We start from the raw sequence: 15,753 nt of genomic DNA, 5'->3' as shown, positions 1-15,753 counted from the left end.
GGGGTTATCTTTAGGAATTAGAGGAGGGTTGTGACTAAAAGGGATACAAGAAGGGGAGGGCCTCTGGGATACTGATAATGTTCTATGTCTTAATGTATCGGTTACACATGTATGTTCATTTTTGAGGAAATTCGTGACTTACAATTTGTGCACTTTTCTGTATGAATGCTGTATTTCAATAAAAAGACATATACCTAGAGAAAGAGCTTTACAAATATGTAGACATACAGATACAAGAAACATGCTTGTGTATATAGATATCTCTATATATAAGCATGATCCTTTCATCATTATTTCATTCAAACAAATCTAGTAATAACAAATATCCATCAATAGGGGAGCGGTTAAATAAAATAAGGCACGTCATTTAATCATTCATTAAAATAAATAAGCTTTATATGCAATAACATGGAAATTTCTACAAAATGTTATTAAATGAATAATGCAAATTTCAGAAGTATATAAAAATAACATCTAATTTGTATAAAACAAAATGTATATTTTCATAAGATATATATTTACAAAACACATTATATAGAAATAAATACAGACACATATTCTGTACGTTTGTTATAAATTTAAAATTTCCAGGATATCAGTATTAGTGTTTATCTCTTTGGAATCAGAGTAGGAAACAAGGAACTTTTACTTTTTTCTTTGTTCTCTTCTATACTATTTTAATTTTTATAAGGACTATGTAGTCCTTTTATAATAAACTTCATCATACAATTATGAAAAAACCCCAAGTAGACATCTCTGAGACTGATCTACCTAGAATGACCCTATCACAGCCTTGTCTATAATGATTTACAGTCTGGGCACTACTTGATGTAAGAAAGAGTGTAATTCTCATTCAGTACCACTATCTCACAATTCCAAACCAAGCAATTAGACATCAAAGATCAGGCAGAACTATATGAAAAGTGTTAGGAGACTGGCTATGTTATTAAAGAATCCAAAAAGAAATCTTCTATTAACAATTTATGTCCACCTAAGGGGAAAAGAAAAAGATAAATTGAGTCCAACAACTTTACGAGCACTGGAGGATACTGAAAAATAGACCATTCTGGGTTAGCTCTCTAAAACAACCTACTAGTGGAGATACCTTGATTCATCGACTTGCCAGGTGAGTTGAAATCAGTAACAATAAGCAATAATATGACTATCACCAGGAAAAACTATAAAGCAAGATTACTCACTCCATATTTTCTGCTAAAATATTGATTTCCTATCAAATAGGACACTTTCTAAGCGCCATACAAGCAAGTAAAATCTTGTTTAAAATAAAAACCCTAGAGAACTGATATAAATTACCATATATTTTCTTTAAAATGAGCTCAATTAATAAATGTGTTTCTGAAAATGACAGCCGAAGAGTATGCTGAAGTAAAAAGCATTTGAATGTGGGCGGGGGGAGTACCTCTTTAAGTATACAGACCCAATAAAAGCCAATGCAATCGCCTCAAAAGACAAGGACCCAAGCTGCAAGGAACATAAAATTACTTCTGAATCCCCCAAATGAACTTTAAAAGAAATACAATGGTAATAAGAACTGGCTACAACTAATAAATAACTTTGTTGAAAAAGTATACAATGTCATAGGGATAACAAGTTGGGAGTTAGCCAGAAAGAGAGGAAGAAACATATCATACCAATGACTATTTAAGCAAATAAATAGAGCCACACAGACTTGTCACCTTCTAGGATGATTGTGAAAGATCATTTGTTACCAATAAATGTAATACAATCCGGCAACTAAAACAGAGTATAAAATATGTGGCAAAAATAGTTAAGTATCTTAAAATCACTGACATGGATAAAATGATTATTATTTTTGTTGTTGTTAAATAGGAGAGGAAAAGTCACTCATTACAGGACATATACTCAAATTCCTAGCAACAGCATATTGGAGTTTTATTGATTGGAGCAACATGTATTTGGGGAAATATCTATACAATTCTCCTTAAATTAGTGTCAGGATTTAAGGCAATTTTAAAACTAAAAACAAAAGAGAGGTCTTAAAGCAAGGGCTAAATAAGTCTTGAGTTTCCTAGACCATTAAACAAAATAATCATAAATACTAAATGCATAAAAGGATGTCTACAATTTTATTCATGCTGTTTTACAGCACAGAAATTCATGACTAAAATTAAAAAGATACACAAGTGCTGAAGTATATTTTTTCAGGAGTCATAAATACCTGAAATAACTTACACTTTATTATATCATCAAATGACTAGAACATGATTTTTTATAGCTCCTAATTTATAAAATCCTTTCGTTCAAGTACAATCCAATAGCCTTCTAGAAAACAAATGTGGCATATATCGTTACGAATGATAGTTTGCTCTATTTTGTCAATACAAACATGTCCTTTACTCTTCAACATACTTGATATCAAACTGGAAAAATATAGACCATAAAGTTCCCAATCCCTCTTCTATGGGTGTAAGAATTAAAAGGATAAGCCAAATACTTTTTTTCAAGTTTCTGAAATAGATTTAGTTTTTGAGTTGAGAAGCTTTCTAACACAGTGCTATCCAATAACGCTTCCAGCAATGATGGAAATATTCTTTATCTATGCTTATACAGAAGCCATTAACCACATGTGGCTACTGAGCACTTGAAATGTGGCTAATGCAACTGAGGAACTGAAATATTAGTTTTAGCTCATTTTAATTCAAATTTCTAACATCTTTGAAAACAAAGTTCTAATGAGCAAACTACGGACATTCACAAGTTGGCCTGCAGGACTTCCTGGTGGCGCCGTGGTTAAGAATCCACCTGCCAACGCAGGGGACACGGGTTTGAGCCCTGGTCCAGGAAGATCCCACATGCCACGGAGCAACTAAGCCCATGCGCCACAACTACTGAGCCTGCGCTGTAGAGCCCACGAGCCACGACAACTGAGCCCGACTGCCGCAACTACTGAAGCCCCTCTGCCTAGAGCCCGTGCTCCGCAACAGGAGAAGCCACCGCAATGAGAAGTCCGCGCACCGCAACAAAGAGTAGCCCCCACTTGCCAAAACTAGAGAAAGCCCGTGCGCAGCAACGAAGACCTAACGCAGCCAAAAATAAATAAATAAAATATTTTTAAAAAAAGGTTGGCCTGCAGACTTCAGACTGCTGTTGAAAATGTAGAGCCACAGAGTTGAAGCTGGGTGATTGATTTAGAGTAGTAAGGTCAAGATAAATCCTGAAAACCAGCAGTTACCACAAACGGAAAACTTTTACTTCAACTGCCACGAAACAATAGGGTGTTTACATAGGCTACAGAACCTAAACTGTTATTAACAGTTTAAGAAAACACAAAACTCAACTTTTTGTTTTGAATTAACAAAAAAAAGTTAATATGAAATAAAGTTCTTTGTGACTTCCAAGTGAATGAGCAAATAAAAGGAAAAAACACTTATATGTTCAATATCTATTTTTAAAAGACTTTTAGCACACAACCTAGAAAGGATGAAAGGCCATGCAGCTTAAGCTTTCACATTCTGGGGGACCTGGATCATACTGTTCTACATCAATGCCCTGTATTTAACTCAAAAATGTATATTCATGATCCCAAGACCTGCCCTTCACCACTTTGCCTTATCAGCAGGAATGCATAAGTAGTAAGTAAGGGACAAAATGTCTCATGTCTGTTATGTACTACTATAAAGCAATATTACACAAATCCTAAATTCTGCCATTTGGTATACAGTATGAGACAACTTTTCATTGATTCATTCTCACAAGGGACTCAAATTTATCATCATCTATTAGGAGTAACAGGACTCAATTATGGACTATCCAAAATTTGGAATATCAAGCAGGTATTTAAGAAGTATTAGAAGAGTAAGGAGTTGAGAAAAGTGCAAACCATGCTGGTAAATGGAAAGAATAGATAAAAAGCAACATGACCCTATGTATGGTAGGCATATCAAAGAAGCACTGAAGAACATACACCAAAATGTTAGGAGTGATTATATCCAGTGGCAGGGGTATGATAGGGTATTTATCCTGGAGATATGTACACCTACGTTCACACAAAAACCTACACACGAATGTTCACAGCAGCTTTATTTGTAATAGCCAAAACATGGAAACAATTAAAATGTCTCTCGATAAGTGAATGTTTAAACTGTGGTACAACCATACCATGGAATACTACTATATAATTAAAAAGAACAAAGAATTGATATATACAACAACTCAGATGGCTCTCAAGGGCATTAAGTGAAAAAAGTCAGTCTCAAAAGGTCACATACTATGATTCCATGATATAATATTCTCAATATGACAAAGTTTTAGAGATGGAAAACAGATTAGGGTAGGAGAGCCAGGGGTTAGGAATGGTGGGGGTAACAAGAAGAGGTGTGACTACAGAGGGGTAGCATCAGGAAGATCTTTGGTATGATGCTCTGTATCCTGAGAGTCATGGTAGTTACACACACCTACATGTATACAAAGAAAGGTCTAAAACAGTCATCTAAACTTCTACTTTAAGAAGCTACGAAAAGAAGAGCAAATTAAAAATAAAGTAAGCAGAAGGAAAGAAATAAATGAGAGTAAAGATGAAAGAAAGTTCAAATGAACGATAGTGAGCTCAAGAAAACCAAACCTTAATCTTTGAAGAGACCAGTAAAACTGATAAACCTCTACCCAGATTAATCAAGAAAAAGACAATTAGCACTATCAGGAATGTGAAAAAAGAAATTATTACAAATCCTTCAGACAATAAAAGAATTAAGAAAATATTATAAATATTTTTGTTCAATTAAAAAATAAAAGAATGAACAAATCCCTTGAAAAATATAATTTATCAAAACTAAATCAAGAATAAAATTTAAGGGCTTCCCTGGTGGCGCAGTGGTTGAGAGTCCGCCTGCCGATGCAGGGGACAAGGGTTCGTGCCCCGGTCCGGGAAGATCCCACATGCCGTGGAGCAGCTGGGCCCGTGAGCCATGGCCGCTGAGCCTGCGCATCCGGAGCCTGTGCTCCGCAACGGGAGAGGCCACAACAGTGAGAGGCCCGCGTACCGCAAAAGAAAAAAAGAATAAAATTTAAAATTTGAGTAGCCTTACATGTTTTAAAAATTATATTTGGAAGTAAAAACTTTCCCACAAAGAAAACTCAGCCAAAAATTAGCTTTATTGGTGAAGTCTACTAAATATGTATGATAGAAATAATACCAATCTTACACAAACCCTTACAGAAAACAGAGAAGGAACTATTTCCTACCCCATTTTTAATGTGGCCAGTATACTTAAAACAAAGACTGCAAGAAAACTAGTATCCCTCAGAAACATACACAAAAAAATTCTTTTAAAAAAATTAGTAAACTGAATCCAGCAACTTATAAAAAAGATGACACATCATGACCAAGTGTGGTTTATCCCAGGAATGCAGAGTTGATTTAACATTTGAAAATCAATCAATAAATTCACTATATTAAGAAAAGGGAGGAGGGACTTCCCTGGTGGCGCAGTGGTTGGGAATCCGCCTGCCAGTGCAGGGGACAAGGGTTCAAGCCCTGGTCCAGGAAAATCCCACATGCCGCAGAGGAACTACGCCCGTGCGCCACAACTACTGAGCCTGCGCTCTAGAGCCCGTGCTCTGCAACAAGAGAGGCCACCGCAAGGAGAAGCCCGCACACTGCAATGAAGAGTAGCCCCCGCTTGGCGCAACTAGAGAAAGCCCGCGTGCAGCAACGAAGACTCAACGCAGCCAAAAATAAATAAATTTATTTTTAAAAAAGGGGGAGAATCATATAATCATCTAACAGATGCAGAAAAAATATTGATGAAGTTATACATCCATTCATAGTTTTAAAAAATTTCAACAAACTAGAAAGAAAACTTCTTCCACCTAATAAATAAAGATCACCTAAGAAAAATCTATAGCTAAAATAATTCTTAATGGTGAAAAGCTGAATGCAGTCCCCTAAAGATCAGGAAAAAAGCAAAGATGTCTACTTTTACCGCTTCTATTCAACACTGTACTGGAGGCCTATTCAATACAATAAGGAAGAAAAAAGAAGTTAGATTGGAAAGGAAGATGTAAAATTTATGGATAATAGGGACTGTGAATAAACCTAAGGAATCTTACTAGAACTAACAGGTACATATGATCACAGAATACATGGTCAATATAAAAAGAATCAACTGCATTTCTATATACTAGTTATGAACAATTACACATTGAAAATTTTTTGAACACACAGCAACAAAGACCCAACACAGCCATAAACAAACAAATAAATAAATTTATATTAAAAAAAATACAGCTATCAAGAGCAATACTGATGCAGGAGGGAAATCCAAAAGGGAGGGGATATATGTATACGTATGACTGATTCATTTTGCTGTGCAGTAGAAGCTAACATAACATTGTAAACCAACTATACTCCAACAAAAATTAATTTAAAATAAAAGAGTAATACTAATGCAAAGATAGACACTAAATGAAACAAAATGAAAACAGAAGAGAAATAGTTTAACTTCTATAAAAATGTACCCAAAAGAAGTGAAAACAGACTTGCACAACAATGTTCATAGCAGCTTTATCCATAAAGGTTGAAAACTAGAGATAATAAATAACCATAAAGAAGGAAATAAATAAACAAAAATTTAGGATAATAAAACAACAGAATGTTAATCAACAATGAAAAGGGATGAACTACTTATACACCCAACCAACATGAAAAACTGCAAAAACACTATGCTGAGCAAAAGAAGCTGGAGAAGAAATTTTAAAATACCTACTTCATTAGTGTGACAACTAAATAACCAAGCCATCATTCTCCTTCTAATGCAACTGAAAATTAATTTAAAATACATCACAATAGACTACTGCTTTGAGGTGTTCAGTACCAACACCTGAGAAATGAAACGCTCAATCAATCTCTAACTTGTGGTATTATACTATAACACAATAGGAATGCACACTTTGTAAAGATGAATGTTACTTTTTAATATACTTATCCACAGGAAAAGCAATTATTATTTTACACTGTTTCAGTTACTTTTCAATTAGTAAGTAAAAACTAGGTGAAAAATACTGATGTTACAGCTATTTAGTTCTTTTTAAAAATTTTTATTTATTTATTTTCTTCGTTGCTGTGCAGAGGCTTTCTCTAGTTGCGGCGACTGGGGGCTACTCTTTGTCGCGGTGCAAGGGCTTTTCATTGCGGTGACTTCTCTTGTTGCGGAGCATGGGCTCTAGGAGTATGAGCTTCAGCAGTTGTGGCACGAGGGCTCAGTAGTTGTGGCTCACAGGCTCTAGAGCGCAGGCTCAGTAGCTGTGGCACACGGGCTTAGTTGCTCTGCGGCATGTGGGACCAGGGCTCAAACTTGTGTCCCCTGCACTGGCAGGCGGATTCTTAACCACTGTGCCACCAGGGAAGTCCCTATTTAGTTCTATATTAGAATTTTTTCAAATAAAATTGATATTCTATAGTGGAAAGAAAAAAAGAAGCTGGACACAAGAGTTACATATGATTCCATTCACATAAAGTTCTCAAAGGACAACACTAATCTATGATGGGGGGAAAAAACCCACAACAACTGTTGTGGAGTGAACTGACCAGGAAGAAACACAAACTTTCTAGGATGATGAAAATATTCTGTACCTTGATGCCTTGTGGGTTATACAAGTTTATGCAGTTGTCAAAACTCTAAACTATAAACTTAGGATCTCACAGCATTTCAATTTAAACTTTTTCTCAATTAAAAAAAATTTCTTTCACTCAAAAAATATCTGACTGCCTACCACAGCCCAGTTACTGAGAACACAAAGTTAAAATACAGGTTCCAGAAAAGAGACCTCAGGGTCCTGCAAGCCAAGAAATGAAAAATAAGTTAGTTACTATAATGAAAATTACACAAAAGAAAGTTTTGAGAAGTGAAAAACAGTAGACTGCCAAACAAAGAGTATTACAGGTATATACAACATGTACAGAAGTAACAGAAAAAATCATATTGGACCTGGGCAACTAATGTAATTTCAGTGTACTTAAAATATGAAGCGGGGAGAGGGGCTTGAAGCACTGTACACAGGGGCTGGATAAGATAAGAAGAGACCTGATCACAGGCCCTTTCAGCCCAAGCAAAACACATTTCAGCTGTTTAGCAATAAGAAACCTCTGAAAAAGTTTTGGTAGGGGAGTGATAAGTATAAATATCGTTTTGGAAAGATCACTATAGGAACCATCTGAAATACAGACTGGATAAGGGTCAGGCTACAATCAGTCCAATAAGAAAGCTATTGTGGAACTTCCTTGGTGGTGCAGTGGTTAAGAATCTGCCTGCGAATGCTAGGGGACACGGGTTTGAGCCCTGGTCTGGAAAGATCCCACATGCCACGGAGCACCTAAGCCCATGCGCTACAACTACTGAGCCTGCACTCTAGAGCCACAACTACTGAGCCCGAGTGCCTAGAGCTTGTGTTCTGCAACAAGAGAAGCCACCGCAATGAGAAGCTTGCACACCACAATGAAGAGTAGCCCCTGCTCACCGCACCTAGAGAAAGCCCATGTGCAGCAATGAAGACCCAATACAGCCAAAAATAAATAATAAATTTATTTTTTTAAAAAAGCTATTGCAATCAATAGACTACTTTATCCAACAACAGCAAAACACTAATTCTTCTCAATCTCACATGGAGCATTCACCAAGACAGATGACATTCAGGGCCATAAAACACAACTTCCCAAATGTAAAAGAACAGAAAATCATATAATAAACACTCTCAGACCACAACAGAACTAAACTAGAAATCAGTAACAGAAAAATAGTTGGAAAATCCCCAAATGCTTGGATATTAAACAACATACTTCCAAATAACACATGAATCAAAGAAGTCTCAGAAGAAATTAAAAGATAAAATGAACTAAATGAAAATAAAAATACAACTTATCAAAATGTGAGGGACACTGAAAGCAGTACTTAGAGAGAAATTTATATCATTGAATGCTATATGAGAATGCCATTTCTATATATCAGAAAAGATCTAAATCAATCACCTAAACTTCCACCACTGAAAACTGGAAGGGCAGATGGCAAATTAAATCCACAGAAGAAATCATAAAACTCAGAGCAGAAATCAATGAAACTGAAAACTGGATATCAAGAGAAAAAATCAAAAGCTAGTTCTCTATAAAATTAGTAAGTCTTTACTGGGGGGAGGTAAAAATGGGGAATTGGTGTTCAGTAGGCATAGAGATTCAGCTTTACAAGATGCAACAGTTGTACAGTAGTTCTAGAGATCTACTGTACAACAATGTGAGTATAGTTAACTGTATGCTGATACTGTATGTAATACCATATGCTTAAAAACTGTTAAGATCCTTTTTAAAAAAAAAAAGGCAGCAAGCCTCTAGCCAGGCTAAGAAAAAAAGAAGATATAAATTACTGATATCAGAAATGAAAGTGGGGACATCACTACAGACACCATAGACATTAAAAGGATAATAAAGGAATACTATGAACAACTCTATGCCCACAAATTTGATAACCTAGATGAACTGAACCAATTCCTCAGAAGACACAATCTGTCAAAACTCACACAAGAAGAAACAGACAATCTGAATAGGTCTATAGCTATTAAAGAAATTGAATCAGTAATTAATAACCTTCCAAAAAAGAAAGTACCAGGCCCTATGGATTCACTGGTGAACTCCACCAAACATTCAAGGAAGAAATTATACCAATTCTCTACACTCTCCCAGAAGACCAAAGCAGAGGGAATACTCCTAACTCATTCTATGAGGCCAGGATTATTCTAATATCCAAACCAGACAAAGATATCGCACAAAAAGAAAACTAGACCAATCTATCTCATGAACATAGATGCAAAAATCCTCAACAGCTATTAGTAATCTGAATCAAACAATGTGTAAAAAGAATTATAAGCCACAACAAAGTGGAATTTCTTCCAGGTATGCAAGGCTGATTCAACATTTAAAAATTAATTAATGTAATCCATCACCATCAACAGGCTGAAAAAGGAAAAGGCTACTGCAATGGACTAGGTAAAAGTTCGTGAGCACATGTATTAGAACACAACTGTAAGTAGTTATCCATTCATTCACACCATGTGCCAACACCTGGGACATAATAGAAAATAAGACAAAATTCATGCTGTCATACATAGATAGAGCCTACAATCTTATCAGAGAGACAGACAGTGAACAAGTCCCTATTGCAGGAACTACACCTAGACCAGAGAGAAGTGGCAAGCTGATGATGATGAAGTTTTTTTGTTGGTTTTTTTTTCCATACGCGGACCTCTCACTATTGTGGCCTCTCCCGTTGTGGAGCACAGGCTCTGGACGCGCAGGCTCAGCAGCCACGGCTCACGGGCCCAGCCGCTCTGCGGCATGTGGGATCTTCCCAGACCGGGGCACGAACCCGTGTCCCCTGCATCGGCAGGCGGACTCTCAACCACTGCGCCACCAGGGAAGCCCAATGATGAAGTTTTTTAACTAGGTTAAAAAACAGGGAGGGGCTATGACTGAGGGGAATATTACAAGTAGGATATACAAAGGTCCTAAAGCAAAAGAAAAAGCACAGTATATCAGAAGTACTGAAAGGATCCAGGTTTAATATCACATAAACAATAGAAGAGGATTACATTACAGTTGTAGTTTTGCTGGTCATCAGGTAAAAATAAAGATACAAGAAGGCAAAGAAAAACACTCAGCCTCCTTACCTTCGTAAGCCTCCCACACTCCCCGCCAGCATCAGCACCATGCTCAGGAAGGCCCTGCTCCTCTCTGCCTGGTTTGCCCTGGCTGTGACTTACCCCACACTACTCCCAGAATTCATCACTGACCTACAGTCAGTCAACCACTGTCCTACTACACTTGACCAGTGACCAAGATACAGAAACAACCATTGACTTGTATTTGGAGAACACACAGACTTTCGCATTACCTACTAATGTAGAATTAAACACCTTCAGCTCTGAGGAAGAAGTCACTAAGGCCAGAGTTGATAATGAGTCACTTCACACAGAAAACTTATGGAGTAAAGATTATGAAGATGTCACTGCTGGTTATTCCAAAGAGCCCGTGACTGAAGCACCAGATGAGCCCAGCATCTTCATGGGAAGCAACGAGTCCAGCTCACTATTTTTGTGTTTTTGTTAGAAAATGAAGCAGTTCTCATTAGCTGTGACCATCACTCTGCTAACTACAACTTTCTAAAAAGATTCTGAGCCTCTGAACAAGCCTACCATTCCATTATAGGTGCTTGAATAATTGCAAAGACTGAGACATAGGATGTACCCACTTGAGGAAAGAGTGGCAGAAATTGTACACAGACAGAAAAGGGACATCTCGTAATCTCTTCACCATGTCCCGTTTAATGTGGGCCCAATAAATGTTCGTTTGAATTGAAAAAAAAAAGTTATGGGTGCCTACAAAGGAGTACCTTAGGTGATGACCTATGACATCCAGGGTAAACAGACTGAAGAGCTGATATCCTTTTTACAGATAATGAAAAAAATAAAGATGGCAGGAACTGCCAAGAGTTACAGGATTTGAAGGAAAAACTCTGAAGTGTACAATCTTTTTCTAGCTGTGCTCCAGATTCAATCCTTCTACTCTTTAAGGAGAAATCCAGAAGTTGAAACAAAGTATCTTTTAAAATTAAGCACTTAAAATTTAATACACACACACAAAAATTCAATACACAGTAACCCTGATAAATAGATAAATAAATGTTATCCAGAAAAGATAAGTTTCTGAAATGTATGTAATATCAAAACTTAATTTTGCCTTTTCAGCTATGATTTTTAACCAATATTTAGTATATCTATTTAATAATGGCCATTTGAACTATTTATATTCAGCCTTTAAACACTTTCTGAAATTTCTTCAATGACTTGTATCACTTAATACAAAATTAATTATGTTTCTAACTGTAAGTTTAGTATCTTATAAAGGAATTACTTACAGGGACATTAAGTGCATACTGTAGTCCTTGAGGAAGTCTTTCATGTGTCTCCATCTGCTCTTCATCATTTTTCACTGTCTCCTCATGGACCATGAGTTCATCATGTGATATCATATCCTGTTGTCTCATTTCACTTTCTTGTAACACTTCATCTGCAGCAAGGATCTCCTGGTGAGGCATACTCCGATCTTGAAGAACTGACTCCTGCAGCTCTCCAGACACAGTAGACTGGCCAGACACTCCACCCATTACAACCATTGCCCTGGAAGACTGCATTTCGTCTATGCCGCCACATTTAAGAAATAATCCTTCCAGTTTGTCGTCAATGTTCATGCTTAAGTATAAATGCCTAGAAAGACCAAGTTTGGTAACAAAGCATAATAAATTAGTTTTATATGTCTACCTGAATTTTTTAAATTTCAAATTATGAAAGGTACACACTTTAATAAAAATGTTTTATTCATATAATTCAATATTGCCTCCAATTTAAAAATTACCACGATAAATTTCCAAAGGCTGGTAGAGTAAAACACAAATTTTTGTTTTTGACATTAAGACACAAAATCCTAATCTATTTCATTATGAAAAATGAGCATGACATAAAGCAAATTGGGGGAAAGTATTCGTAACACCAGAAAGATCCACATCCTTTAATATACTGAAATATTTTAAAAATAAAAAGAAATAACATTAAGAAATAAACTGAGAGAACAGTATTAGGCAAATCATAAAGAAAAATTAGAAATAGTCACTAAATATATAAAATAATATTCACTTACAGTAGTAATTAAAGAAATGAACATTAAAACCATATTTTATCCACCAAACTGATAATAACTCTTAAAAAATACACCTCGGGCTTCCCTGGTGGCGCAGTGGTTGAGAGTCCGCCTGCCGATGCAGGGGACACGGGTTCATGCCCCGGACTGGGAGGATCCCACATGCCGCAGAGCGGCTGGGCCCGTGAGCCATGGCCGCTGAGCCTGCGCGTCCGGAGCCTGTGCTCCGCAGCGGGAGAGCACAGCAGTGAGAGGCCCATGTACCACAAAAAAAAAAAAAATACACCTGACGTTGAGGTGGCAGGGGGAAAAAAGAAGACACTCATCTACTGACAGTGGGAGTATATTAGTTCAACTGTTTTCAAAGGTAATTTGGTACCATGTATCAAAAGCCATAAAAATGCACATATTCTTTGAACTGGTGACTTTACTTTTAGGAACCTATCCTGATGAAATCAGAAGTACATATAAAGATATGCATGGAAAATCACTATAGCAGTACTTCAATAGTGAAAAACTGGAATTACACTGCATATTCAACAAAATGAAACTGGTTAAATTATATTCATACATATGTTTTAAAACTAGACTACAGTAAACTTACTAAAAATCATTGAATCATACACTTAGGATGGGTGAATTTTATTGTATATAAATTATATCTCAATGTTTTTCTTAAAAACAGAATCAGAAAAATGGCTATCCTTGGGTGAAGAGGCTGTTGATAGGAGGTAGGAAAAGGTGCCTGGTCTGGGAACTGACAATGTTTTTCCTGAGTTGAATGCTGATTGCACAGGTGTGCTCACTTTGTAAAATTTTAAGATGTATATCTCTGTGATATGCATACATTTCTGCCAGAATAAATAAATTCAAATTTACTGAATTTATGCTTCAGTAAAAAGTTAAAGTCTGTTGGAATTCAAAAAATATCCATACAGTCAAAAAATATTCTTGAAAAATACTTGAAAATTTGGGTAAAAAGCCTGATAGTAAGGGAAATGTGTGTATAAATATGTGTTTGTACACAGGTTTATTGAAAATGCTAACAATATTAATATTACCACTGGGTGGTGAAATTACCAGGCTTTTTTCATATTTACATTTATCTCTAATTTGAAAACTTTCTATAATAAAATTTTATTCTTTCAAATGCTTTTAAATTTGTTAAAATGGAAAAAGCAGTATTTTCATTACTAATATATTCTTAAATAGTTGCACATGATTAAATAAATTTAAGAGGTCATGATAAGAACTAGACACTATTAAATAATTACATTATCTTATTACATTATCTTATTTTTTCTATTATAGAAAAAACAGGCAATATTAAATCTTCTAACTTTCATTGCTGTAAATTCGCACTCCATTGTGTTACTTGAGGAACTAGCATAACAATAATCATGAAATCCAAAGAAACTTCATCTCAAAGAATGTCAGAACATTGGTACTATTTGTTTTTTATCAGATTGTGCAAAATAAACACACACACTCCCCCAACATGATGGGCCCATAATTAGTAAATGCATTAACTATGTTTCAGTTTAGTCACCTCTTTCCCAAATCAATCAGGTAGTAATGGTTACTACTTTGATCATAGCTTTCAGAGGTAAAATAAATGATCAGTTAAATTCAAATACACTACTGAAATTTAAATACTCTTTCATTTACTAAGGTTATCATCTAGGGAGAAAACTTTACTTAAATGTACAGCTCAAAAAACAGCTCATATAAACAGCAAAGTAAATAAAAATATAATTCATACTTGCTAACTTTGTCTTCCCTGGTACCAGGTAGTATGGTTAAGTCCAGAATACATATGGGACAAAGGAACAAGAATCTAATTTCTCTTTCCAAAATCTTTAAGTAGTCTAAAGGACAAACATTTAAAACATATCACCAAATAACTGTCCTCTTCAAATATTCTATTTATCACATTTCTAGAGAATAAACGATCCCACAACTAAGTGAAATTTAAGTCTCTTAGGGTTAAAATTTGCTTATTTCTTTGGAAATCCTTACCAAATCAATTATATTCTTCTAATCTGTTTATTGTTTTCCTAAAGGATTTGGAAAGCCCCCAACTTAAAAGGGACGTATATATACACAAAGCCACCCTTTATCGCTGTGACATCTGCTATTGCCACATACATCATTATTAAAAAAAAAAAAAAACAACCCACACTCTTGGGAGTTTTTAAAGAATACGGGAGAAGTAAAAGAAGTAGTTATTAAAAGAAGACATTAATAAAAACATTAGACAAACTGACCTAGGACAGAACTTTTTTTAAAAAATTAGCTGAAGTTGAAACTGGCTTACTAACCCAATGCAAGGTCTATATTTCCCTAAAGTAGTGGTCCTCATCTCCAATGTTTTTTGTCATGCACCTCATCAATTTTTTAAAATTTATCATATCCTAATACATGTATACTATTTAAAACTATACCTATAATACTGTGTTAATATGTAATATGCCTATTAAAATAAACATAAAAACATAATTTTTTTTAAACTAACCTTATCTCTAACATCAGGCTGAAACAGTGAGTACTGAGGAAGTCAAAGTACTTTGGAGAGAGAGAATATCTGGGGGGAAAAAGGCAGGTTTGCAAAAAAGTGCCAGAATGAGGGATTTGGAACAGGAAGATACCACACCTCAATATACAGGTAGTAAATAAAACAGGAAGTGGAAATACTGTTAATGAAGGCAAACGTGACCTCCTCAAAAATTTTCTTGAAAACAGGCCATATATACAGAAAAAGGAATCGCTCTTCGTTACATATGGTTTCTTATTCCTATGACCCCAAATTAAGCCATATATTTCAAATTACTGGCTAGCCTAAAAACTGTTCGAGACAATTTCCCTTAAATACCAGAAAATACAAAGATTTCAACACAGATTTCAATATCAATGAACACTGCTTTGACAAGGTTTTAAAGTTAGTTTTGGAAAATCTGCCAGAATGAAAACTGTATGTACCACTGAGCCAGCAACCTCACTGCCAGGAGTATATACAATCCTATGTATGTGCTTAG

The 15,753-nt window shown here is 35.6% G+C and overlaps 1 protein-coding gene across 3 annotated transcripts in view; it reads right to left on the bottom strand.

Moving 5' to 3' along the window:
• ZNF148 (zinc finger protein 148) overlaps positions 1 to 15,753 on the bottom strand; it is a 130,148-nt gene that overhangs the window by 68,474 nt on the left and 45,921 nt on the right. For 2 of the 3 annotated variants that reach the window (XM_082654207.1, XM_082654208.1), the window contains exon 4: positions 11,940 to 12,288. The exons of the other annotated variant lie outside the window; for it this stretch is intronic. In XM_082654207.1, coding sequence (XP_082510333.1) covers positions 11,940 to 12,272 — 333 coding nt within the window. In that variant the 5' untranslated portion in view covers positions 12,273 to 12,288. The remainder of the gene's footprint in view (positions 1 to 11,939; positions 12,289 to 15,753) is intronic. 3 annotated transcript variants of the gene reach the window in all.

Source organism: Grampus griseus, assembly GCF_964374135.1.
Source record: "Grampus griseus genome assembly, chromosome: 5".
Taxonomy (NCBI): domain Eukaryota; kingdom Metazoa; phylum Chordata; class Mammalia; order Artiodactyla; family Delphinidae; genus Grampus; species Grampus griseus.
This window is presented reverse-complemented; position numbering and strand designations above follow the sequence as displayed.